Source organism: Thermothelomyces thermophilus, chromosome 2 (genome assembly GCF_000226095.1).
Source record: "Thermothelomyces thermophilus ATCC 42464 chromosome 2, complete sequence".
Classification (NCBI taxonomy): domain Eukaryota; kingdom Fungi; phylum Ascomycota; class Sordariomycetes; order Sordariales; family Chaetomiaceae; genus Thermothelomyces; species Thermothelomyces thermophilus.
In genome coordinates this window covers 5424593-5450694 of record NC_016473.1, presented here as the reverse complement: position 1 = coordinate 5450694, position 26102 = coordinate 5424593, and the positions used below count along the sequence as shown (strand labels likewise).

The following is a 26102-nucleotide window of genomic DNA, read 5'->3' as shown; positions in this document are numbered from 1 at the left end:
AATCATAGTACTTATACCAAGCATCGTTGACTACTATAAGAGATAACTCTAGTATTGTTATAAACCCTTTGGCTTTACCGAATCCCTTAGACGACCTGCGTGCTTGTCCTGCTTTACCTACCTTCGTTTGAACCCTTTTAGAAGAAGTCTAAGTTGGGTTTGTTATATATAGGCTCTATTATAGATTTAGAAAGGCGGCCTATTATATAGGATAGCTAAATACTAAGAAGTATATTATAGTTATACCTTATAGGCTATTAACTATAAGTAGTAGCCTTTAGGACTATATAACCACTTTCTAAGGTCTAGAAAGACTGCTAAGTATGATAGATCCCTACTAAAGTTAACTTTATAACTCTAAGCTAACCTCTAATATATATATAGATTAAGGACCTTTACTAGTAAGTTATCTAAACCTATAGAAACCTTATAACTATAGGAAAACATTAATAATAATACTGCTTAGATAGGTACCTATTCTGAAGACCTAGAGGGTATATTTAATAGAGTATATATATATTAATAGGGCTACTAAGGAAATTCTTTAACTCTAGTCCTTATATCTGATTATCTTAGCTATTATAGTTATTAAGCTAGCTAATTATTATGATATAGATAAACTTAATATTATAAAGGGTATAGGAGTTAATAGCTTAGGAGTTAGAAATATAAAAAAGAAGGCTATCTTGAAGAAATAACTTAGTATATATATTTAAATATCCTTTATTAGGTATATCTTAGCTAAGAGTAAGTATCCAAGCCCATTAGTTATTTTTAAGAGCAAGAGTATTTAATAATGGTAGTTTCTATTAGATTTAAAGCTTTTTAAGAACTAGTTATTTACTATAATTAAGAAAGGCTAGCCTAATAATAATATAGTTATTAAATAGTTAGAAGAGATCTTTATACCTTAGACTAAACCCTAGGATCTATCTAAATATTAGTTATTAATCCTTAAAAGCTATAATAGCTATATAGGCAATAATGTTATATATCTTAATTATTAATATCATATCTATATTATTTATCTTCTACTAAAGTAATCTTATATCCTCTAGCTATTAGATTTATATATCCTTTTAGTATTAAAGAGAGCTTACTAGAAGGCTATTATAAACCTAGCCCTATAAAGTAATAGTACCATTATAAGTAAGGAAAACTTCTTTAAATACTACTAATGGATTCATGAAATAACCTCAATAACCTAGAATATTTAGAATAAATAGAATGTAACCTTTAGCTTTACCAAACCTTGCCTTACTTAAGAAACCTTCAATCTAAAGTCCTTTTTAATGGTAAGGGGATCAAGATTTATTATACCTTGGTACTATCCCTTAATCTTTATCTGAATAAATAGCTAGCTAATTTTAAAGCTAAGCTTAACTAACCTTTTATAGCTAAGAGCTGGCCTAGGAAGCTAGGCCTCTATAGGAGCTCTTTAATTAGTTCTACTTTTCTTTATAATATATTAGTATTCTTAATTAGGTGTTAAAGGAAGGGATGTAGCTTTTTATCTAGCCTCTTAGGTATAGTTTCCTTTATATTATAACTAGAGAGTCTCTAATACATTTAGGTATAGAGGAAGGAATACAAAGAGTACCTTATTAAAGTATATATAAAGGAGAGAAAGAGCAATATAAATAGACAAAGGAGATGATCTGGCATGTATCGCTTGTGGCTAATTCCTAGAAACTTAGTCGCTTCTGATAACTTCCTTACCACGCCGGCAACATGCTCCTTCGCGATCTCCCTCCGCATCTACACCACCTTAGCTCGCACAGATGCGCCCGAGCAGGCCGTAATCAGAGCTCACCACGTCTACGGTAAATCGTCCCACGTTCCCCAGATATCAAACATCCCTAGCCCAGCAGTCCAGGAATCAGTCAGCCCCGGACGAAGCCAGTACCCAGCGCCGCCCGGACCAAGCGGTCTCCACGCTCTGATGGCGCGGAACGAGACGCCGTCGAGCACAAAGTACCCGCTCTCATCCACCGCACATTGACTCGGAGCACGCCTGTAAACGCCAGGATCCACGTCCTTGTCCCGCCAATGACGCCTCGCAAGAGCGAGAAACCCGCCCAGCTGAATGGCGAAACTGAACTCCTTCTCCGGCTCCGGGCCCATGGCGCGGAACATGTCCTCCACCGGGCCCAGGATGGCACGCTCGAGAAGAGGCAGGCAAGCCGCCGGTCGTTCTGCCCAGAATAATGGCTCGATCGGAGCCTGCACGGCGACGTAGACGTTGCGGGCGTTGGGGAAGATCCGGGGCGTGATCTGGCGGAGCTCGTGGAATTTGGTGCTAGGCTGCGACTGCGGCGGCACCGACGAGGGGGAAGCCTGTGCTTGCTTATAGACGGTTTTTATAGTCTCACGGTCGTCAAAAAGGTCCCAGAGCAGTTCGACGCTGGTGATGGTGGCCAGGCGGCGCGGGGGCATCAGACGCGCGAGGTTGAGCAGGAGTGGTAGGCTCGACATGTGGAAGGTGTTTGTCCGGTAGAGGATGTCGACCCCCTCGATGTAGCTGTTCTCAATGGTCAGCAGAGAATGAGATGGAAATTGAGAAGGGACGTATCAAGGATGTTTTGACATACGCCTGTCGACATGCCAACAGCCAGCCCATGATCCCGATGAAGCACTCGCGGTCTGCCATGGGCCGGTCGTACTCTGCGATGGGCTCACATCGGCATAGCCTACCCCATTCAGCATTAGTAGTATAGCGTGTTGTGAAGAGCCTGCCGTTAAGGCAACCGTCGTTGCAGGGCTCGATCCTCCCCTGCGGTGGTCTTTGAGGTTCGGGCCGGCATTCCCGAGCCTCGACCACGCGGCGGTGGCACACGCAGCTAAACCACTGCCACTGCTTTGGCCTGCTGGCGTCGGGGACGAGATTGGACCCCAAGCCGCAATGGCGCCGGCGGTTTTCAGGTCGTTTCTCGTCGGCACGTTTTGATAGGAACATCCGCCTTTTGTTCTCTCCGGAATTTGGCTTACGAGCAAGCGGATGGTCGTAGGCGAGATGGACGTGTAAAGTTCGTTTCCCAAATGCCTGGGTCAAAATCTGCTGCCGAACTTCCAGCGGTAGTCTCTGAAAGAGGCCGTAGTTTAGTTTTGTGTTTGCTGAGGATGCCGGGAGGTTTGGCCAGTATTCGCGGTATGGTGGTTCCGGAGGCACGCCATGTCCGTTTTCATCTTTAGTCGCCTTGAGCCCCTGCTTGAGCCATTGTTTGAAATTTCTTGTCATATTGACTCGGTTTGGACTACTGCTTAATGGATGCAGACACGTTCATTTTTTTCCTCGAGGGCGCGTGAATGAAATAACAAACACGTGCATGGATGGAGTGGAGCGACCCGAACCTGACTGGACGTCGCCAGGTTTAAATTTAGACCTTGGCCGGATAATCTAACGGAGTACGGAGGTAATGGATTCGACTTTTTACAACCACCGCACAACCGTATCAATGATGGCCGAACCATTGAGCGATTATGAAGCTGCGCTTTCCGCGATCCGCCAATCAGGCCTAGGGCATCCAGACAGGCCACTCCTCGAGAGTTTTATCGACGATTCTGTTGACCGTGGTCGAGCTGCAGCATTTCTGCTCAAGCGATTGTCTCGTGACACCACCACATCCAAACCCGATATTGGAGCATTTCTGGCTGATTGGAAACGTACCATTGCTATGTGTAATATCCCCAGTCAGGAAAACTTCCACGGCGTGGGTTGTTAAGCTGACTTAGTTGTAAGTCGTGCGCGGTGGTGGCTACGAAGCGCCTGACAGAAGCGTCATCGCCAGCGTTGCGCAAAGAGACGGCGGGAAGTGCTGTATCACCGGCCTTCAGGGTTCATTCTGGGATCCTTTGGTTGTCGTGCCCATCCTCCCAAAAATAAAACCCACAGACATTGCAACCAGTGTGGGTGCCACATAATCAGCTCGTTACACCAACTGGGCATTCATGGCTAACTGTTACATGTGTTTCAAAGCCCTGTGGTGAAATGCTTGGAGCTTTTCTGACACCTGAAGTGAGAGATCGGCTGCTCTCCGATGCCGAGAACGAGTCATACGATCGTATCGAGAACCACTGGCTCCTCCGCAGATCTGCTGCAGATGCCTTTGCTCAAGGGTATTTTCAGCTTTCGTTCTACAAAAAGTCCAAGGTGGGCCATTTATTCTCACAGGGTTAACACATGGCATCCATCAAATACAAAGTAATGCTGACAAGCGCCTAGTATGAAGTTTCGAAAATCCTGACGGGCGGACCCCGATATCCTCCCATTCTTGACCAGGTGAAGGATTTTCGACGCGCCTCTTTTGTCGATTCCTCTCGCTCCAACATCAACATTCCGAAATGTTGGGCTCTAGAGATTTTATCCCGCTTCGCTATTCCGCTTCGATGGACATACATTGCTCAAGAGATTGCCGGCAAACAACATAAGCAGTCTTATGCCGCGTTCCTATCTCCATTTTCCTCGACCTTGACATTGCTCTCCGACACCTACACAACCATTCTGAAGACACTCTGGCTCCTCGTACCTGGGGCCATGCGTATTCGAATGTATCGCAGTCTGGCGTCTCTTGGCGCACGCATGTATGGCTTCACCGACAGCCCCAACGTGCAGCAACTTCCTTTCGGGCTCTATCTTAAGAGGGTCAGTTTGGCGCGGCGCGAGAGCCTGGTGAACGAGCACGCAGCACTAGAACTGGTGCGACGCCATACGAACGTGCCGGTTCCCCGCGCCCTAGATTTAATCTCAGACTCGAGCAACATCTACCTCTTGACTACGCGAATTCCCGGCTATAAACTCGGTCTGTGTATCGATACCATGAGCGACGAAGACACTGCTCAGCTGGTTCACGAATTACGTCGCCACATAGCCGCACTTCGCGTTGTTCCCAGGCCTCTCGGTTGGAAGTATGCAATCTCCAGCGCTGTTGATGGACCCTGTTTTGACTATCGAATCAATGCCGCGCTAGACTATGACGAGAATCGAGGCGACGTCGTGGGACCTTTCCTAAGCGAGGATGATTTCAACGAAACTCTGCGATGCGGTGCGCTGCCAGAGGTGGTTCACCGTGGTGGACATAAGATGGTATTTACGCATGGTGATCTTAACCTGAGAAATATTCTTGTAGACGGTCATGGGAGACTTGCTGGCATTGTCGACTGGGAAAACGCTGGATGGTTCCCAGAGTACTGGGATTATACAAAGGCGTATTTTGTGACTAAACTGGATCAGCGGTGGCTCAGGATGGTCGATGATGTGTTCCGCCAGTTTGGAGATTTTGGGCAGGAGTTGCAAACAGAGCGTGAGCTCTGGAATTATTGTTTCTAATATAATACCCTAAGCTTTTTAATTGCGATAGAGTTCCTTGGCCACGAATAAACATCCATTTCCCGAGTCTGAATGTAGAAAATAAAACCAGAATCAGCGGACACTAGAATGTCCATATCAGGTTTAAGTGTATTAAAGAAGGCCTTCCAACTATGCATTCAGTGCACAAATAGTTAAAAGTCAAGATGCTGTGTAACTGCTCGATTTAAGCCCTTGAGCTAATATAAGATAGTATAGGACATTGATTGCTATACTGAACGCGTGTGTTCATCAACGGAAGTGTATCATCCAGCGGCGGCCAAATCTCGCCAACGGGTCACGATGATGACCGGCAGATGAGACCCGACAATTGGAACGTAGCTAATGTCAATAGACCGTGCAGAGTCCTAGACAGATCACACCCAGTCCTACACCTCGCTATTGACACAGCATGTTCTTGACTGCACTGAGGCCCTAACCATGGCCGACCCCATTGCGGAAGGTTAGCAGACCGGATCACGGTCTGCTGCAATTCCAGAGAATTTGTCTCCTTCTGAACGCGGCCGGCCTCTTGCAACCTGGTCAGCCTGAAGCTCGGGTTCCTCTGTTGTTGGCAGCGGTAGTGGACTGATAGAAGATGGTGTCCAATAGATGGAAGATGGTTCCAATTGATGGAAGAAAGTTGGTAAGTTGTAAATAGTTCAAAAGAGCGATATCTTCTTCCTACGTTGGCTGGCCCTGTGGCTCTGTATAAGTAGAGGATAGGAACAAAGAACCCTCCGTTTGCCAGCCCGTTTGCCAGATCCACAGGTCTTATCTTATCCAGCCTTACATGACGGACGCGTCCGTAGACAACGTACTGCATCATGGACCAAGCCAAGAAGACGGATCCAGCTCCGAGGTTTAATCACCGCGCTACCCACAGCTTCTATGGCTGTCTCTTCTGGTGTCCCGGTATGTAACCTGGGTTCTTGATCGGCGTGCCCGGGGAAGATGGGCCAAGTAAAAGCTGTAAACCGACTTCCGCGTTGTGATGGCTTTCCGTTACTTCCAGTTGCCTCACATTACATCAGGACTTTCATCTAGTTACATCGAACAGCTAATGAATCATTCGGAGCTTAAAGCACTATAGGATGATGGTGTGATTGCTAGCGGATCAGGTACACCAGCTTTTTGCCCGAGACCTCACCTCGCTTGAGTCTTTCGACCCCCGCGACGATACCGTCGAAGCCGCTCTCGGTGTCCAGCTCGATCGGATGCGGCCGGATCTTCCCCCCCCAAACCAGGTCCTCCGTTCTCTTGAACCAGGCCCGTCCCCACATCCCTAGTTCTGGGTCTGGGGGGCTCCCGTAACCTCTATCAAGCGCAATTTCGTACCCCAACAGCCTGATCCCTAGTACCCAGCTCGCCCGCACGGCCTTGCGAATACCTGCCAGCTCGTCCGGGACCAGCTCGAAACCGACATAGTGCCCGCCTGCGCGGCCGATGCTGGCGTAGCACTGACGCAGCGAGTTCGCGCTGGCAATGATGTCCATGACGAAGCTAAGGCTGTTGTTGGTGTAAGCGCGTATCGACTCACCAAGATTTGGCGAGTGGTAGTCGAAGGCCTTGTCGGCACCGTAGGACTCTACAAGAGCAAAGTTCGCAGGTGAACAAGTGGTGACTACGCGAAACCCGGCTCTGTCATTCTCGGGGTCAGCGTCAACGTTCAACTCTCGTCCGCGGGGGGGTTTTCTTAGGCTTCGCACAGCTTCAAAATCTGGATAGCCATGGTACCGCTGGCCGTGCTTCCTCCGTACACCAAGACCCATGGGGGTTGGCCGCCTGCCCTTGGTTTGACGGGCTGCTCAGGAGAACCGGGCAAGTTCAAATGGCGCTCGTGAAACGCTGCCAGTCCGACCGTTCCGACGACGCAAAGGCCGATCGCGGCCGCCACATGAAAATCCATGCCATCTGGAATGCGCCAGAGTGCATCGGCACGGACGGCGATATACTCGGCAAAAGTGCCATCCTGCGGTTTCAGACGGTTGCTCGCGTGCACAGCGCCTGCTACCCGGTCGCCCAGCTTGACGTCGAATTTGCCGGGGCGCACGTCGTCACCGACCCGGACAACCGTGCCGGAGAAGTCGGCCCCTACCCCAGCACCCGGACAGGGGAAGTTGGTAGGCATCTTCCAGTCGCAGGGATTCAGGGCAACCGCGACCACCCGAACGAGCACCTGGTCGGGGAGCAGTTTCGGGACCTCTCGAGTCTCCGTGAACTGGAGAACCCCTGGCGTCGAAGACTGAATGAGCGCCCGCTGGACACGGGGGATTTGTTCGTCGATAGCCATGATGATTCTTCTGGTTTGCTCAAGTCGGTCTCTTGTGAGTGTCAAGATGGAGTAGAACGATCCCTCAACACGTCTCCCCCGTTTGGCCCTTGTCAGTAGGAACGCGCGTGAGTGAAGCAATGGTGTGTTCTATGTTAGGTCCGCACGAAGGGGCGGTGGTGAAATCACGAGAAGGGGTAAAGATCCAAAGCGGACCACGTCCCTGCGTGGGATTGTTTACATGTGGCACCTGCAATACCCAATGGTTCGTTTGTTCCGATTGGTATCCGAGACAGTGGTGTTTCCGCGGTGGCGTGGCTTGCTTTTTTGTTCGGTCTCCGATGTCGATGTGGTCCGAAGACCCTGCTGACTGGCGCTCTCTTCCACACCGATTATCAATGGTTGCCGAAAGAGGCGGAGGAATAACCGCATGCATGAAACCGCCGAGTCTAGGGTGCCAGGGTAAGATCGGGTATCTCCCTTATCTCCTAGTTGTCTACGGCAGGTCCGTCCAGTTCTGGGCCTCCAGACAATCTTCCGCTCAGGAAACTCTTTCTCTACGCACACACCGTTGGCTTGCTTGGCCTCTCCAGATCCAACAAGACGCTGCTCAGACCCCCTGACCCATCCGTTTCGATCGAGCTCTTCGACATGGGTTATCTCGTCAAACTCGCCTGTGGTTTGCTGCTGCCACTGGCGACGGCCGACGTCAATCTCGCACAGCAGCCGTTTGGTGAATTTGAATGGCAGCCCAAGTTTGACACGCCGAGCGGGGACCACACATCGTGCGCCGTCAGCCGCCTGAGTGCGTATGAGGTTGGAGAGGGGCCCGTCTCCTTTTCGCTCTCCCCGACCGAACATCCCGAAATCCCCAAGCTGTCGACAATCAACAGCACGGTATGGGAGCAGTGGGAGTTTGACGCGGTCTCCGAGTCCGGAACGGGGAGCGTGCTCATGGGCTTCTCGAGGGATCCGTCGTATAGCTTCTTCGGGCAGGGAAACCTGCGTGTCGAGTTCTACATGACTCTTGAGGACGGCACTCGCATCCAGGAGCTCGAGTATACCGAGAGTTCGACAGTGATCGACTGTCCCGATTCGATACGGGGCATCTGGAACAGCTCGGATCGGTCCTACGCTTTCGAGATCTCGAGAGACATGCAGAGAGCCAGAGTGTGGTGGGACACAGGCCGCGAAAAGGGGTCCATCGCAATCGAGTCCACCACGACGCCGCATCTGGCCGACGGGGAGATCTGGCCACCGGAGGAGGGCGAGTCCCGGGTGAAAAAGAGCTGGCCCTCGGTCAAGCTGTCGCCGGGGCTGTATATGAGCCAACCGATCGCCGGTGGGAAGGTGACTGCTCACGTTCAGATCGGCAAAAAGACCATGAGCATCACCGGCTACGGAGCCCACTCCCGGTTGTGGGCGGAAAACAGTTGGTTCAAGATCTGTCGCGGCTGGCAGATCATGCGCGGGTTCCTCGGCCCCTACACCATCTCCTACTGGCGCCCACTGTCGAGGCTGGACGACTGGGTTCCGTACTTCGCCGCCCATCTCTTCAAACACGGCCGGCTCGTGTTCACCTCTCAGGTTGGCGCGCCCTCCCAACAAGTCGATTATACGCAGTTCCACTCCGACTTTAGCGGCAACGTCAGCGGGAGCTTAGCAGACAAGGCTACGGGCCGGGTTCTAGAGTTTGTATCCCCCTCCACAGGAAAGACGTGGCGCTTCCACCACCGTCATTTCGCAAAAATGTTCGAGATGGGCTTTGGAGGCGGGAGAGGCCTGACCGGATTTCTGGATGAGATAGTAGGGGGCGAGGTAGGCACGGACGAGGAATTCACTGGCAGAGGATTTTCGGAGCAGGTTCTGCTTCCGGACGAGATCAAACAGTGGCAGATTTGGGTGGTTTACGGCATCGGGTTTCTTGGACGGTGGAAGAATACAGTGACAAATCTTGTATTGTCTATCTGGTGAGAGAGAGGGGGAATAGGTACTCGAACAACTTGGGTTGAAATGCAAAAACAACGACGTAGTTGACCGTGCGGGGGATTCTGAGCAAGTACCTAACTTAAAGATAGCCACCAACCACCAGTTCTCACATATACAGGAAACGCGTGGTGGTTACGTATTGCTGCTCATGGAGTACGTGCACACGATGCTTGTACGTACAGACATCGCGAATATGTGATTCTTGGGTTCCCCGTGATGAGAATAGTTACAGAAACCGATTTACCTAAGTGCCCGAAACTTGATTCCACGTAGCAAGCAGTAAGAGCTAGCATTACGACTCACTGCTGTGGCTTATTTTGCCAACCGGCAATCCTGGTTACGCTAGAAGGTCCCCTACCTATTATCAGTTAATGAATGCCGAAAACGGGGCGATCGAGAACCGAGCACGGAGACCGAAAGTCCACAGTCCGAAACAATATGGAGACCTTGTCGAGGCTCGGGGAAACACATCTCCGCAGAGCTCGCTTTAGCTCCTCTCCGAAGTCCACGGGGAGCGGCCCCGGGGACCAAGGATTCGTCGGAAAGAGAGCGCCAGCCACTCCACCCAAAGCTTAGGAGTGAATATAGGCAATGGAAGAGGCCAGACCTTTGGGCAGATACTGACATGGCGGGTTATGTTACCTGAATCTCTATACTACCTCTTGTGCATTGACATCAAAGCTCGGTTCTCTCAACAGAATCACCGCCAGACTTTACCAAGAACAACACTTCCCTCGTTTGTGCCTAACGGCTGAGCCATCATCATGGTGCAAACACCTAGACAAAAAAAGTTTGGCAACGAGCCGATTGCCATTATTGGAAGTGCGTGCCGGTTTCCGGGCGCCGCTAGCACACCTTCCAAGCTCTGGGAACTGCTCCGCAAACCCAAGGATCTGCTGACCAAGATCCCTCCGAACCGCTTCAACGCGGACTCGTTTTACCACCCCGACGGGGCTCACCATGGCGCCAGCAACGTGACCGAGAGCTACTTCCTCGAAGAAGACCCGCGGCTCTTTGACGCCGCCTTCTTCAACGTGAAGCCGGTCGAGGCGCACTCGATCGACCCGCAGCACCGGATGCTGCTCGAGGTCGTGTACGAGTCCCTCGAGGCGGCCGGCCAGTCTATCGAAGGGCTGGCCAAGTCCCAGACCGGCGTTTTCGTCGGCCTCATGTGCGCCGACTTCAGCGACCACATCCTCCGCGACCTGGACGCGATCCCGACTTACATGGCCACGGGAACGGCCAGGAGCCTCATCTCGAACCGCATCTCGTACTTCTTTGACTGGCACGGCCCCTCCATGACGATCGATACGGCCTGCTCGTCCAGCCTGTTTGCCGTCCACCAGGCGGTCCAGCTTCTGCGCAGCGGCGATTCGGACCTGGCAGTCGCGGCCGGCTCGAACCTGATCCTCGGACCCGAGCTCTACATCGGAGAGTCCAAGCTGAAGATGCTCTCGCCGACCGGCCGATCCCGGATGTGGGACGCCGATGCGGACGGCTACGCGCGCGGGGAGGGCGTTGCCGCCGTCATCTTGAAGCGCCTGAGCGATGCGATCAGGGACGGGGACCACATCGAGTCCATCATCCGCGAGTCCGGCATCAACTCGGACGGCCGAACCAAGGGACTCACCATGCCTAACGAGCTGGCACAAGCCGACCTGATCGTCAGGACGTATCAAAAGGCTGGGCTGGACCCTACCAAGGAAGAAGAGCGGTGCCAGTACTTTGAGGCCCACGGCACCGGCACCGAAGCTGGCGATTGTCGCGTAAGTGCCCTCACCACCATTATTACATCTTACCATTATTACATCTTCTTCCTCACCCTCGAATTGCCCGCCCCTGCCACCACAAAGCTTGCCCGCTAATCCGTTTTTCTACAGGAGGCCGAAGGCATCAGCCGTGCTTTCTTTGGATACCAGGGAGGGAATGAGGGCCCAGCTCCGCCGAGCCAGTCGGAGAAGCTCTACGTCGGGTCGATCAAGACGGTGGTCGGCCACACAGAAGGCACCGCCGGCCTGGCCGGGCTGCTCAAGGCGTCCCTGGCGATCCAGCACTCGACGATCCCGCCCAACATGCTTTTTGAACGGCTGAGTCCCAAAGTGGCGCCGTTCTACAAGGGCGTCGAGATTGCTACCGAGGCCAAGCCGTGGCCGAAGGCGAGCGATGTTCGCCGAGCAAGTGTCAACAGCTTCGGTTTCGGAGGCGCCAATGCCCATGTCATCCTTGAGAACTACGAGCCACCTGCCGTTGCGGCGGCTGGGACCGGGGCCGGGGCCGGGGACGCCGCGTCCCAGACTTCGTTTACCCCGTTTGTGTTCTCGGCGGCGTCCGAGACGGCCCTGGAGGGTGTATTGGAGGCGTACGCCGCTCATCTCCGAGAGAATCCGGATCTGCCGCTCCGGGACCTCTCATATACGCTTCACTCGAGACGGTCGGCCCTCGGCGTCAGGGCGGCACTCCCGGCCGTGGCGTCGACCCAGCAGCTTGCCAACAGCATCAGCGACCATCTCGAGCTCGCCCGGGCCGGTCGCAACGACAAGAGCGCTGGGCAAGGCGCCAGCATAGGCAGCCGGCCCATCGCGGCAACCCCTCGTCTGCTCGGCGTCTTCACCGGCCAAGGCGCGCAATGGGCCGCGATGGGAAAGGAGCTGATCCAGGGCTCCGCCTTTGTGCGCGACCGGATCAAGTCTCTGGAGAGCGCACTGTCCGACCTTCCGGCCTCCGCCCGAGCGTCGTGGTCGCTGACCGACGAGCTGTTGGCGGACGCGGCCTCGTCCCGCCTCGGGGAAGCACTCCTCGCCCAGCCCCTGTGCACGGCCGTCCAGATCGTGCTGGTCGACCTCCTCCGGGAGGCGGGCATCGAGTTTGCCGCCGTCGTAGGCCATTCGTCCGGCGAGATCGCCGCGGCTTATGCGGCTCGGATCATCAGCGCCGAGGAGGCCATCAAGATTGCCTACTACCGCGGCCTGTGCGTCGAGGAACACGTCAAGACCGAGGGTGCCATGATGGCAGTCGGTACCTCGTACGAGGACGCCACCGAGCTGTGCAACCTCGACGCATTTTCCGGCCGGCTCGGCATCGCCGCGTGTAACTCCCCGTCCAGCGTCACGCTGTCGGGCGACGCCGCCGCCATCCGGGAGGCCAAGGACATTCTAGACGACGAGAAGAAGTTCGCCCGGCCCCTCAAGGTGAACAAGGCGTACCATTCGCACCACATGGCGGCCTGCTCCGCGCCGTACAAGCAGGCACTGGAAGCGTGCAACATCGAGCCCCGACAGTTGGCCGAGGAAGAAGGAGGATGCGTCTGGTACTCGAGCGTGTATCCGGGCACCGCCATGGGAACGACGGCGGCACATATCGAGGATCTCAAGGGCGAGTACTGGAAGGACAACATGCTGCGGCCGGTGCTCTTTGCCCAGGCGCTCGAGACGGCGATCGAGCGAAACGAGGATTCCCCTTTTAACCTGGTCATCGAGGTCGGACCCCATCCGGCGCTGAAAGGCCCGGCCTCCGAGACCCTGACGGCCTTGTACGGCAAGAAGCAGCTTCCGCTGCCGCCCTACACCGGAACTCTCTCCCGCGGGTCGGGCGACATTGCCGCCCTGTCCGTCACCCTCGGGACCGCGTGGAGCCGCTTCGGCAGTCCATTTGTCAACTTTGCTCAGTACGAGGCCCTGCTCACGGGCGAGCCCCGGTCGGCGAGGAAGGTAGTCCCCAACCTCCCGACGTATAAGTGGGACCACGACAAGGTGTTCTGGCACGACACGCGTCTCTCGCGGGCCATGCGCAACCGCAAGGAGCTGCCGAACCCGCTTCTGGGGCGCAGGATCCCCGACGGCGTCACGGACGAGATGCGCTGGCGCAACATCATCCGCCCGAGCGAGCTCCCCTGGATCAGCGGCCACCAGCTGCAGGGCCAGATGGTGTACCCGGCCGCCGCCTATCTCTCGACGGCGATCGAGGCGTGCGCGTTCCTCGCCGAGGGCAGCGTCGTCGAGTCGGTCGAGATCCGCGACTTTGACCTGGGCAAGGCGCTGGTGTTCGACGGCAACACGGAGCAGACGGGTGTCGAGACCCTCTTTTCCCTCTCCAACATTGTCAAGAAGGGGCCGAAGCAGATCACCGCCAACTTTGCCTTCCACGCCGCCCTGGGCGCCGACGCCGACGTGCTCTCGCGCCTGGGCAGCGGCCGCGTCATCGTCACCCTGGCCGGGACCGGGACCGGGGCCGGGACCGGTCGTCTGCTTCTTCCTCCCCAGCGGGCGCCGGAGCCGGCGGACACGGCCGAGGTGCGCGAGGACGAGTTCTACGCCTCGCTGGAGAAGCTTGGCTACGAATATACTAACGATTTCCGCGCCCTGTCGGGCATGAGGCGGAAGCTAGACCACGGCTCGGCGTACGTGCGCGTCCCCGGCCACGAGCTCGCCGCGGATGCCGTCCTGGTCCACCCGGCCCTGCTAGACTGCGCCCTGCAGGCCATCTTCCTGGCGTACTGGTATCCCAACGACGGGAGCCTCGACCAGCTGCAGGTACCGACGGGGATCGCCAGCCTGACCGTCAACACGTCGCTGTGCAGACAAGACCTGGCCGAAGGGGTCCGGCTTCCGCTCGAGTCCTTCCTGACCGAGGACCCGCTCAGCACGGCCACCATCGGCGGAGACGTCGAGGTGTACGGCCGGGACGGGCGGACGCCCCTGATCCAGGTGCAGGGGGTCCGGATCACCCCGCTGGCCACGCGCACCGGCCAGGCGGATCGGCAGCTCTTCATGGAGAACGTATGGGGGCCGGGCGCGCCGGACGGCACCCTGGCGGCCGACAACCGGGCCGGCGCGGCCGACTTCGAGCTGGCCTCGGATCTCGAGAGGCTCACCATCTACTTCATGAGGAAGCTGGTGCGCGACATCCCGCCGAGCCAGCGCCAGGGCCTGGAATGGCACCACGAGGCGCTGTTTGACTTTGTCGAGCACGTCCTCGAGCAGACGGCCAACGGGCGGCAGCGGTTCTGCAAGCCGGAATGGCTCGACGACACGTGGGAGAGCATCTCGCACATCCGGGCAAAGCACCCCGACAGCATCGAGGTCGAGCTGACCCACGCGGTCGGCGAGAACCTGGCGGCCGCGGTCCGGGGCGAGACCCAGATCCTGCAGCACATGTTCAAAGACAACCTCCTGAACCGCTACTACGTCGAGGCGCTGGGCATCCGCGAGACGACGGCGTTCCTGGCCCGGACCGTGGCCCAGATCGTCCATCGCTACCCGCACATGGACATACTCGAGATCGGCGCCGGCACGGGCGGTGCCACGAAGGCCATCTTCCGCGAGATCGGCCGGACCTTCTCGTCCTACACGTACACCGACATCTCGACCGGCTTCTTCGAGAAGGCGCAGGAGGTCTTCGCCGCCACGGCCGACAAGATGATCTTCCGCGCCCTCGACATCGAGAAGGACGTGGTCGAGCAGGGATACCGGGAGGGCGCGTACGACCTCATCATCGGCTCCCTGGTCCTGCACGCCACCAAGAGCCTGGACAAGACGATGCGGGCGACCCGGCGGCTGCTCAAGCCGGGCGGCTACCTCGTCCTCCTCGAGCTCACCAACCTTGACGTCCTCCGGACCGGCTTCGCCATGAGCGGCCTGCCCGGCTGGTGGCTCGGACGCGACGACGGGCGGCGGTACTCGCCGTGCGCCACCTCGGCGAGGTGGCACCAGGTCCTGCTGGGCGCCGGCTTCTCCGGCATCGACACCATCACGCCCGAGGTCGACGTGCTCCCGAGGCCCTTCTCCGTCATCGTCTCCCAGGCGGTCGAGCCGCGCGTGAACCTGCTCCGGGAGCCGCTCTCGCACCCGGCCGAGTCCAACGCGTCCGCGGCCGACGGCGGAGAGCTCGTCATCGTCGGCGGGCAGAGCCTGGCGACCGTCATCCTGATCGACAGCGTGCTCGACCTCACGAGGCACTTCGGCTTCGCCGTCACGCGGCTGTCGTCGCTCGACGAGTTCGACGCCGCCGCCGTCTCGCCCACCGCGCTCGTCCTCAACCTCGCCGAGCTCGACCAGCCCGTCTTCTCCAACCTCACCGGCGAGACCATGCGGGGCCTGCAGAGCATGCTGGACTACCAGCGCACCATCCTGTGGGTCACGCAGGGTTGCCGCGCCGAGCAGCCCTACATGAGCATGAGCGTGGGCCTGGGTCGCACGGTCGCCCTCGAGGCCCCCGGCGTCAAGCTCCAGTTCCTCGACCTCGACATCTCGCGGAAGCCTAACTCGAAGCTGGTGGCCGAGGCGCTCATCCGCCTGCGCTTCACCCGCGACGAGGGATCGACGAGGGGGATATTGTACTCGACCGAACAGGAGCTCGTCGAGGATGACGGCCGGATCCTCGTGCCGCGCCTGCTCCCCATCCGACCGGCCAACGAGCGGTACAACTCGTCCAAGCGGAAGATCACCAAGCTTACCGAGGTCGGCGCCGAAAGCCCCGCGCTCGTCCTGGCGTCGACCGATGCCGGATACGCGGTCTACGAGGGCGCGTCCGACGACGCCAGAGCCGGAGCCTCTGACGACACGGCCATCATCCGCGTCACGGCGTCGACCTTGCTCCCCGTGATCGGGAACCTGTATGGCGTGCTCGGACAGGAGAAGGACTCGGGGTCCTGGGTCTTGGGGCTGTCGAGTACTAACGGCTCCCACGTCGCCGTCCCACGGGGCCAAGTCAGGCTCGTGGGGGATGCTATATTAAAGGAAGAAGCGCAGCAGCAGCAGAGGCTCCTCCTCCTCGCCTTGCTCGCCGTCGAAGCGCAGTCCAGCCAGATCCTCTCTGCCGTGCCACGAGACAGCAAGCTCCTTGTCAACGAGCCTCCGGCGGGCTTAGCGGGCTCCCTCGTGCGGCGAGCTGCCGAACGCGGCACGACGGTGGTCTTCACGGCCTCGACGACCGACGCTGCCGACCTGGGCCTTCCCCATGGCCATCCCGTCGTGAGCCTATCGCCGCTGAGCTCCAAGAGAGCCGTTCGCGCCGCCCTTCCTGCCGACGTCGCCCTGTTCCTCGACTGTTCCGCCGAGCCCGAGGGCGTCGGACTCGGGTCCCTAATCGCGGCCTGCGTGCCTCCGTCTGGCCAGTCTATCAAACTGGCAGAGCTTGGGGAGAAGCTACGGCAGCAGCCGTCGCCATCCGTCCTGTCCGAGATACTGGAGCAGACCACTTCCCGTCACGCGGACCGGGACCGAGCTGCTGAGGGCGGAGAGATCCGCTTCCGCGCGGTGACCCCTAGCACACTGGTCGACGCTCCGCCCTCCGACACCGAGCTCGCCTCGTTGCCGACGTTGGTGGACTGGAGCTCCGGCGACAAGGTCCCCGTCAGCCTGCAGTCGGTGGACAGCTTGATCCGCTTCGATGGCGCCAAGACCTATGTCCTGTTCGGCCTGACCAGCGACCTGGGCCGCTCGCTGGTCGACTGGATGGCGTCCCACGGCGCAAGGAACGTCGTCATGACGAGTCGCCGTCCTAATATCGACCCCAAGTGGCTAGAGGAACGCCGGGCACGGGGCATCAGGATCCAGGCGTTTGCAAAGTAGGTCTACTAATTAACCTCCCCTTTAAGAAGCAAGTATTGACAACGACCAGTGACATCACCGACCCGGCCGCCGTCGAAGATCTGGTCAACAGCATCCGCCGGTCCTTCCCCCCCATCGCGGGTATAATGCACGGCGCAATGGTGCTCGAGGATGTCCCGTTCTCCGAGATGTCGCTCGAGATCATGAACAAGGTGGTACGACCCAAAGTCATGGGCACCATTCACCTAGACCGCCTCTTCCAGGACGAGCAGCTCGACTTCTTCGTCTTCTTCTCCTCGCTCGCCTCGGCTTCCGGAAACCGCGGCCAGTCCAACTACAGCGCGGCCAACATGTACATGACGGCCAAGACGTTTGAGCGCCGGCGCAAGGGCCTGGCAGCTTCCGTCCTGCACCTCGGAGCCGTCATGGGCATAGGATACGTCATGCGCGAGGCCAGCGAGATCGTCTTCCCGGCCATCCGCCGGGCGGGATTCCAGTGGATGGACGAGCGGGCGTTCCGCCAGTGCGTCGCCGAGGCCATCCTCGCCGGCCGCCCGGACTCGGGCCGCAGCCCCGAGATCGTGACCGGCCTGCGGGTCATCAACGTGGACGAGGAAGAGCCGGCGCCGTGGATGGACAACCCGCGCTTCCAGCACTGCATCGTCCGCGGCGGCACCGACTCGGGCGCCAAGAAGAACCAGGGAGGGGCGGCGGCCGGCGTCAAGACGAGGCTGCTCGAGGCCGCGACGCCCGAGGAGGTGCTCGACATCATCCGCGATTCCTTCCTGCAGAAGCTCCAGATCATGCTGCAGACCGAGCTGCAGACGGACGACGAGCGGGCCAACATCCTGGCCGCCAACGCCGAGGACACGGGCATCGACTCGCTGGTCGCCGTCGAGATCCGCTCCTGGTTCCAGAAGGAGATGGACGTCGACGTGCCCGTCCTCAAGATCCTGGGCGGCGCCACCATGGCCGACCTCGTCGCGTTTGCCCACGAGAAGCTGCCCGAGGGGCTGACGCCCAACCTCGGGAACGAGTCCGCCGCCGCCGCCGCAGCAGCAGCAGCAGAGCGGAGCCAGTCGAGAGTCGAGATCACCCCTGCGCCCGACGCGGTGGACACGTCCCGTACCTCCACCACCGTCTTCTCGGCGCCGCCGACGCTGGACCCGGCGAGCAGCAGCACCGGCTCCGATCACCCGACGTCCGTCACCAGCAGCGGCCACACCACTCCGGCTCACGAGCTCGAGACCGGAGTGCCACCGTTTACCAAGGACGAGGCCGGCGTCAGCCCGACACCGGCGCAGCTCTCTCCCCCCAGTGCTCCCCCCTGTGCTCCGCGGGAACAGGACGTGGAGAGGACGGCGCCGATGTCGCTGGGCCAGTCTCGGTTCTGGTTTCTGAGGAGCTACATCGAGGACCAGACGACGTTCAACATCTCCTTCTCGGTGAGGTTGAAGGGGCCGCTACAGGTGGACAAGCTGGAGTCGGCCATCCAGACGCTCGGCCACCGGCACCAGGCCCTCCGGACGGCCTTTGTTGCTCGGCCGGGCCAGCTGCTTCCGGACCAGGCCGTCCTCAAGAGGTCTCTCCTCCGGCTCGAAAAGAGGCAGATCAAGGAGGCGGCCGAGGCGTCGGAGGCATTCGAGGCCATGAAGAACTACGTCTTCGCCATCGAACGCGGCGAGTCGATGCGCCTGGTGCTCCTCTCCCTGAGCCCGTCGGACCACTTCCTCGTGGTCGGCTACCACCACATCAACATGGACGGCGCCAGCCTCGAGGTCTTCATGGCCGACCTGATGAAGCTGTACACGGGCAGGCCGCTGGCGCCCCGGCCTTTCCAATACCCCGACTTCGCCGCGCAGCAGCAGCTCGAGGTGCAGCAGGGCAAGATGGACCGCGACATCGCCTGGTGGCAGGACCAGCTGGCCGGCGTTCCTGCCGCGATCCCCCTGCTCCCGTACGCCTCCGTCCGGGAGCGCACCGTCATCCGCAGGTACGACCACAACCGGGTGGACCGCCACGTCGACGCCGCCCTGGCCGCCAAGATCCGAGACACGTGCCGGCGCGAGAAGGCGTCGCCCTTCCACTTCTACCTCGCCGTCTTCCAGGCCGCCCTCTTCCGCCTGCTCGGCACGGGCGACCTGTGCATCGGCATGGCCGACGCCAACCGCTTCGAGGGCGACCTCGCGTCCAGCGTCGGCATGTACCTCAACCTCCTCCCCCTGCGCTTCCGCCCGTCCGGAGACCGGACCTTCCGGGACACGCTCAAGGACGTGCGCCGGACCGCCTACGCCGCCATGGCGCACTCGCACGTCCCCTTCGACCTCGTGCTCAACAACCTCAAGATCCAGCGGTCCACCCTGCACAGCCCCTTGTTCCAGGCCTTCATCAACTACCGCGCCGGCGTGGCCGAGAAGCGGTCGCTCGGCGCCGTCGAGGGCGAGGGCGAGCAGTACCACTTCGGCCGGTCCGCCTACGACATCAGCCTCGACATCATGGAGAACCCGAACAGCGACCCCCGCCTCATGTTCCTCGTCCAGGAGCAGCTCTACTCGGAACACGAGGCCAACATCTTGGCCGATACCTACATGCATCTCCTCGACCTCTTTGCGCGCAAACCGGACTCCACGCTCGGTTCGGCGCCCGCATTCGCGCCCGAGACCGCCGAGGAGGCCATTAGGCTCGGTCGAGGTAAGTTGGGATTATTAAGAATGAACTATTAATTAACCAGTAACTTTGCTAACCGACTCGTCATTTGCACAGGCAACCCCGTCGTCTCTGACTGGCCGCAAACCATCGTCCATCGGGTGGATGATATCATCCAGCGCAATCCAGACACCATCGCCGTGAGGGAGGCGCTCGGCGGACGGGTGTGGAACTACAGGCAACTTCGCGACCGCGTCGGTGCCATCGCGAGGGCGCTGCTCGCGGCCGGCGTCACCGGGGGATCCCGCGTCGCCCTATTCCAGGAGCCGGGCTTCGACTGGGTCAGCTCCCTGCTGGCCGTCATGCGCGTCGGCGCCGTCTTCGTCCCCATCGACCCCGGCACCCCCGTCGAGCGGCTAGCGGTCATCGCCGCGGCTGCGCGGCCGGCCGTTGCCCTCTCGCACGACGCCACCGAATCCGCCCAGGAGGCCGCTCTCGCCGTCATCCGGGACGCGGGGGGTGCTCGGGTCGTCAACGTCTCTCGGGGAGAAGGCGAAGGCGAAGGCGACGTGGCGGGCGCGGGCGCGCCGGCCAACCTTGCGCAGCCGGACGAGGCCGCCGTCATCTTCTTCACGAGCGGCACGACGGGCGTTCCAAAGGGCGCCATCGTTCCGCACCGGGGCATCACCAACTTCATGGAGCATACGTGCGACATTCGGGGGCCCGAGGTCGTGCTCTTCCACAGCGCCCTGGGCTTCGACCTCGCCATGTGGCAGTGCTTCAGCGGCCTGGCCCACGGCGGCACTCTGGTGGTCGCGCCCCGGTCCATGCGCGGAGACCCCGTCGCCATCACGGGGCTCATGGCCAAGGAGAAGATCACCTGCACGGGCGCCACGCCGTCCGAGTATCACACCTGGATCCAGTACGGCTTCTCCAAGCTCGCCCAGTCCACCTCCTGGAGGATCGCGATGACGGGCGGCGAGCAGTGCACGCCGAAGCTCGTCGACGACTTCCGGTCGCTCCGCCTCCCCGGCCTGCGCCTGTGGAACTGCTACGGGCCGTCCGAGGTCACCGTGGGCAGCAACCAGGCCGAGATCCCCCTGTCGGAGCCGCCGCAGGCCCCCGTGACGGTCGGCAAGGCGATGCCTAACCGCTCCGTCTACATCCTGGACGACCGGCTGGAGCCCGTGTGCGCCGGCGCGCCGGGCGAGGTCGTCATCGGCGGCGTCGGAGTCGGCCTGGGCTACCTCGGCAACGACCATCTCACGGCCGAAAAGTTCGTGCCGGACCCGTTCGCGCCCGCCGGCGGATCCGCCAAGATGTACCGCACCGGCGACCGTGGCCGGCTGACTCGGGACGGAGAACTGGAAATCCTGGGCCGCATCGACGGCGACTCGCAGATCAAGCTGCGCGGGATCCGGATCGAGATGCAGGACGTCGAGCAGGCCATCCTCCGCTCCGCCGACGGCGCCCTGGCGAGCGTCTGCGTCACCGCCCGCGGCGAACCGCCGACCCTCGTGGCCCACGCCGTGTTCCGGCCCGACGCCCCCGTGCCCCGACGGGACCGGGACGCCTTCCTCCGCCGCCTGGCGAGCTCGCTGCCCCTGCCGCAGTACATGCATCCGGCAGTCATCGTGGAGATCCCGTCCATGCCGCTGAACCTGCACGGCAAGCTGGACAGGCGCGCGGTGCAGGAGCTGCCGACGCGCGTCGTCGCTGCAAAAGAGGAGGAGGAGGAGAAGCGGCCGAACGGCTCCTCCGCCGCCCCGTTGACCCAACAGGAGCTCCAGCTACGCAGCCGAGTCTGGGAACGCGTCATACCCGAGGACGTCTTGTCGCTCTACACCGTCGACCGGGATACCGACTTCTTCCACGTCGGGGGCAACTCGATGCTGCTCGTCGAGGTACAGCGCCGCGTTAAGGACGAGTTCGGCGCGAACCTGACCATCATGCGCCTCTTCGAAAACAGCACGCTCGGGGCCATGGCGGCCGCGGTTCACGACGCGGCCCTCGAGAGCGCCGGCGTCGATGCCGCGATCGACTGGGAGGACGAGACGGCCCTGACCAAGGACCTCGCCGACGCCGTTCCCTCCCCGGAGGAGCGGGCGGCGGCCGGGCGGCGCCGGCTTGATAATAACGGCCCCGGCGGCAAGGTGGTCGTCATCCTGACGGGCGCGACCGGCTTCATCGGCCGCGAGCTGCTGGCCCGGCTCCTCTCGTCTCCCGACGTCGCCGAGGTCCGCTGCATCGCCGTCCGCGACCCGTCCAGGCTGGCCGACGTGGTCGAGTCGAACCCCGGCAGGGTGTCGGTGCACGCCGGCGACCTCACGTCCGTCGAGGAGACGGTCGGGGAGGAGGACGAGCAGCGGCTGTTCGCCGACGCGCACGCCGTCATCCACTGCGGCGCCGACGTGTCCTTCCTCAAGACGTACGCGACGCTGCGCCGGGCCAACGTCGGCTCCACCAAGGCGCTGGCCCGCCTCGCCCTCCGCCACGGGCTCGACTTCCACTACGTCTCGACCGCCGCGACCGGCCGCCTGCTCCTCGTCGCCGACCCTTCTTCCTCCCCGACGGCGCGCGGCGACGTCTTTGGCGAGGAGTCCGTGGCCGCGTACCCGCCGCCCCCCGGCTGGCTCGACCACTACGTCGCGAGCAAGTGGGCGAGCGAAGCCTTCCTCGAGCGCGCCGCCGCCCGCCTCGGCCTCCGCGTCTGGGTTCACCGGCCCACCAGCGTCACGGGCCCCGGCGCCGGCGAGACGGACGTCATGTCGACCGTCATGCGCTTCGCCAAGAAGCTGCGCGCCGTGCCCGTCTCGTCCCGCTGGCGCGGCTCCCTCGACTTCGTGCCCGTCGAGACCGTCGCCGACGGCATCGTCGGCGCCGTCATCCGGGGGGGGCGCGAGCACCAGCAGCAGCAGCAGCAGCAGGAGACCACCCCCGAGGAGGCGGGGTCGGTCGTGCCCGTCAAGTTCCTACATCACAGCGGCGGGCTCGTCATCCCCATCGAACGCCTGCAGAGCCACCTCGAGGAGGAGGACGGGGTCGAGTACCGGACGGTCCCGTTGGGCCAGTGGATCGAGATGGCCGTGGCCGAAGGCTTGAACGTGCTCGTAGCCGCATACCTGGCCTCGGTTGATGAGATGGATACGGACATTGTCTTCCAGGCCTATGTCAAGGGATAATTGTTTTTTTAATGTCTTTATTTTCTTTTGTTCTTGTTTTGTTTTTATAGCTTACCGATTTCTTTTGTTCGTTGCAGACGGCATATGTTGGAGGAATTGATTCGGAAAGAGCTGATTGATCAGGTAGTTGTGTTTCATGACTCGATTAATAACGTTTTTGATAGTTTAAATCAGTCCGATTATGTGAAGGAAGTTAAGGTAGTAAATGCTATAGTATGTAGTTTTCAGCGTGAATCATTAGGTATCCAATCTGCTATGATAACTCTAGAACTGGTGATGAATGCTGATGTAATAATATGGAGTAAGAATGACAACCACAGATCTAGGTTCGTGACTCCATTGAGAGTATAAAGTATATGCATCGGAGGCCGCCAAACGCCTTGTCCTGTTTCCAGTTTTTAGGCCGTATACCACCTTTAAATACATATCTGGCCAGAAATCAGGGAAAGTTCAAGGTATAAATACCTATGTAATATCTACCTACATTCTAATAGTAATTACTTACACAACGGGTTTTAAAAATCTCTACACTTTATGTTGCAGGATCCGGCTGTTACAGTATATGACTGCCAATGGGTCACATCTGACTGACCCACCAACAGGGATGACGAGCCAGGGTGTTGACATGTATTTAGACAGCATCTCCAAGTGCCTCTGGCACTTGGAACAATCAACGCTTTTACTACCTACTTCTGCAGACCGTAACAGTTGGTCTAGGAGTGCCGCCCACGGCGCGAATACCGCTGTGGTGTCGTACCTATTTGCAGCCTTTCTGAGCTGTACGGATTGCAGCCACCGAGCTGTAGCACCGGCTGTCCAGGGGGTTAGATCTGATCGACCTATTGGCAGAAGGGACCAACCGGGGTCATAACTGTATTTAGACTACACCCCTCCTGGCATTTGGCTATAATAATCTACGAATTATCACCACTTCTAGAGCTTATACAAGAGTTCTGGGAGTGCCTGCCACGGCGCCCTCGCCGCTGTAGTAAGTGAGATTTGCAGTATAATTATCTGACAGTGCTATAGCACTTTATTTAGCTCATATAGATTCTAACCGTACTACCCAAATAATAATATAGGCAACATAGTAGAGATTTGGATAGTTAAAATAATGCTATCTTAGTCAAGATTTATTTTGTAATAATGTTCCTTGGTCTTAAAACCAAGGTACGTTTTCTATCAATATTTCTACGTACATTTCCCGCATCGTCGCTAGGGCGGGAAAATCACAAGCGAGGTTATTTTAAAGTACCAACATAGATCAGGTAGGTATACGGACGTATATATACCTTATACAAACACAGGCTAATATATAAGGATAGGTAACATTAACCAGTATTGTACGTTCAGGTGTTTATTAGCCGTGTCAGAAGCTATAGAGCTTCTAAGAGTATTAGCCACATACATGCCACAGCTATATAAGGCTATTTAAAGCTTTGGCCAGTCCCTTTGTCTATGAATATCAGTCGTTTTGTCTCCTTTGTAGATAGTTCAACAAGGCACTCTTTTCCTTCGTACAAGCCATCCACTATAGACTGCTTTTAACGCTCCCGGAAGCTCATTACTACGTTCGGCAGTTATAAGCCTGGTGCCTTGACTACTCCTCTACTAACGTATCTTCAATATTAGTAGTAGCTTCTTCTATTACGAACTCTCTTACCCTGCTTTAATACGCTTTCGACGACGTATCCGTCTATCATATCCGAGATCCTAGTCGAGACTTCTACACGCCTTATAGGGCCTAGTTCCTAGAACTCGTAGTATATTAAACTATAATCGTAGGCTGAATTTGCTGGTATATAGGGATTTGTCGACCCCAATAGCGACCGCGAGCGAGATCTAGAAGTTCTGTAGCGCCTAACCTGTAAGTAAGCTAGAGATAACCTTATCCTAGCTTCCTAGGAGCAACTCTAAGAAGGATTATCGCCTTCGATATCGATAGATTTAATACCTTCTAATGTAGCCGTCGTAGCCAAATTCGTACGACTATAAGACTCCTTTTATAAAGATATCATATATACTATAGATATTAGTAAGTAGATAGGATAGCTATAATGCTAGCTAGTATATATTATAGACCCTAAACTTTATAAAGCTATAAAAGCGTATAGGAAGAAGGATATTAACCTTATTAGGGGGATTATCTAGGCGCTTTACTCTATACTTACGCTATCTATTATAACGCTCTATATAATAGTTATAGCGTAATATATAACTAGTCTTAATATAGCCAAGCATTTGGGAGTTAATCTATAGCGCTAGATTCGTGACTTTAATGTTGCCTTCTAGCAAGCTATCTAATACGACATCTTAGAAGTATAGGGCGTACGAGGACTTTATACCCTTCTTGACGCTATTGCTATATATATCTTGCTAACCTAGGTAGTAAATAAGAGGATAGAAATCGAGCTTACTAATGGTATAGGATAGCTACTTCTAGAGCTTAGCACCCTTATTATAATGGCTAAGATCCTAATTAATAACGACATATAACCTAGAGTCTCTCGGAAGTATAGAATCTTCTTGATAACTTATATACTAATACTTCCTATAGCTTAAAAGAGCGGTAAGGAGAGAGGCAGAGACTTGTATACTTAGTAATATAATACAAGATGTCCTTATAAGCGTCTAAGATATCCATAGGATCTAGTAGACTATTATATACTTAAGTAAGCCGTCTATAGTAATAAGTAATGCTTGTACCTTTCTAACAAAGAGTATAAAAGGATTTACTAGGAGCTTAACAAGGCGAAGTAGGCTAGACTAAAAAATTAACTTATCATTAAGTAAGGGGAGCTATCCTATTCTAGGTAGTTAAGGGCAGGATACCCTAGTTTCCTTAATACGTTAATTATTAGCCCTTAGCTACTTAGTATGACGAACCTAACTCAGACTTCTTCTAAAAGGGTTCAGACAAAGGTAGATTAAGCGGGACAAGCAGGCAGGTCATCTAAGGGATTCGGTAAAGCCAAAGGGTTCACAACAACACTAGAGTTATCTCTCACAGTAATTAGCAATGCTTGGTATAAGTACTATGATTATAGGACAGGTTACTATCACTAGTGAACTCTCAGAGTCCACCTAACGAGTGACTATCTATATATATATATAATCCTAGT

General features: G+C 57.0%; 6 protein-coding genes across 6 annotated transcripts; 4 read left to right on the top strand and 2 right to left on the bottom strand.

Annotated features, from left to right (window-relative positions):
• Nucleotides 1-1519: 1519 nt before the first annotated feature.
• MYCTH_2303064 (uncharacterized protein) lies at nucleotides 1520-3325 on the bottom strand. The gene is made up of 2 exons (XM_003662399.1): nucleotides 2592-3325; nucleotides 1520-2521 (listed from the first exon to the last, which is right to left on the bottom strand). Exons 1-2 carry the CDS (start codon nucleotides 3236-3238, stop codon nucleotides 1819-1821), a joined length of 1350 nt encoding a protein of 449 aa, XP_003662447.1. The 5' UTR covers nucleotides 3239-3325; the 3' UTR covers nucleotides 1520-1818.
• A 77-nt stretch (nucleotides 3326-3402) lies between these two features.
• MYCTH_2303063 (uncharacterized protein) lies at nucleotides 3403-3953 on the top strand. Its single transcript, XM_003662398.1, has one exon. It carries the CDS (start codon nucleotides 3456-3458, stop codon nucleotides 3720-3722), a length of 267 nt encoding a protein of 88 aa, XP_003662446.1. The 5' UTR covers nucleotides 3403-3455; the 3' UTR covers nucleotides 3723-3953.
• Nucleotide 3954: 1 nt separating this feature from the next.
• On the top strand, nucleotides 3955-5429 carry MYCTH_2303060 (uncharacterized protein). The gene is made up of 2 exons (XM_003662397.1): nucleotides 3955-4150; nucleotides 4223-5429. The coding sequence occupies exons 1-2, from the start codon at nucleotides 3989-3991 to the stop codon at nucleotides 5324-5326; spliced, it is 1266 nt and encodes a 421-aa protein (XP_003662445.1). The 5' UTR covers nucleotides 3955-3988; the 3' UTR covers nucleotides 5327-5429.
• Nucleotides 5430-6453: 1024 nt separating this feature from the next.
• Nucleotides 6454-7706, bottom strand: MYCTH_114666 (alcohol dehydrogenase-like protein; the record flags this gene model as incomplete). The annotated part of the gene is made up of 2 exons (XM_003662396.1): nucleotides 7054-7706; nucleotides 6454-6985 (listed from the first exon to the last, which is right to left on the bottom strand). The coding sequence occupies exons 1-2, from the start codon at nucleotides 7635-7637 to the stop codon at nucleotides 6454-6456; spliced, it is 1116 nt and encodes a 371-aa protein (XP_003662444.1). The 5' UTR covers nucleotides 7638-7706.
• A 509-nt stretch (nucleotides 7707-8215) lies between these two features.
• MYCTH_114667 (uncharacterized protein) lies at nucleotides 8216-9717 on the top strand. Its single transcript, XM_003662395.1, has one exon. It carries the CDS (start codon nucleotides 8268-8270, stop codon nucleotides 9588-9590), a length of 1323 nt encoding a protein of 440 aa, XP_003662443.1. The 5' UTR covers nucleotides 8216-8267; the 3' UTR covers nucleotides 9591-9717.
• Nucleotides 9718-10369: 652 nt separating this feature from the next.
• MYCTH_78013 (polyketide synthetase) lies at nucleotides 10370-22980 on the top strand (the record flags this gene model as incomplete). Its single annotated transcript, XM_003662394.1, has 7 exons — nucleotides 10370-11371; nucleotides 11486-16761; nucleotides 16870-17169; nucleotides 17223-18405; nucleotides 18457-19083; nucleotides 19261-19843; nucleotides 19916-22980. 7 exons carry the CDS (start codon nucleotides 10370-10372, stop codon nucleotides 22978-22980), a joined length of 12036 nt encoding a protein of 4011 aa, XP_003662442.1.
• Nucleotides 22981-26102: the final 3122 nt, after the last annotated feature.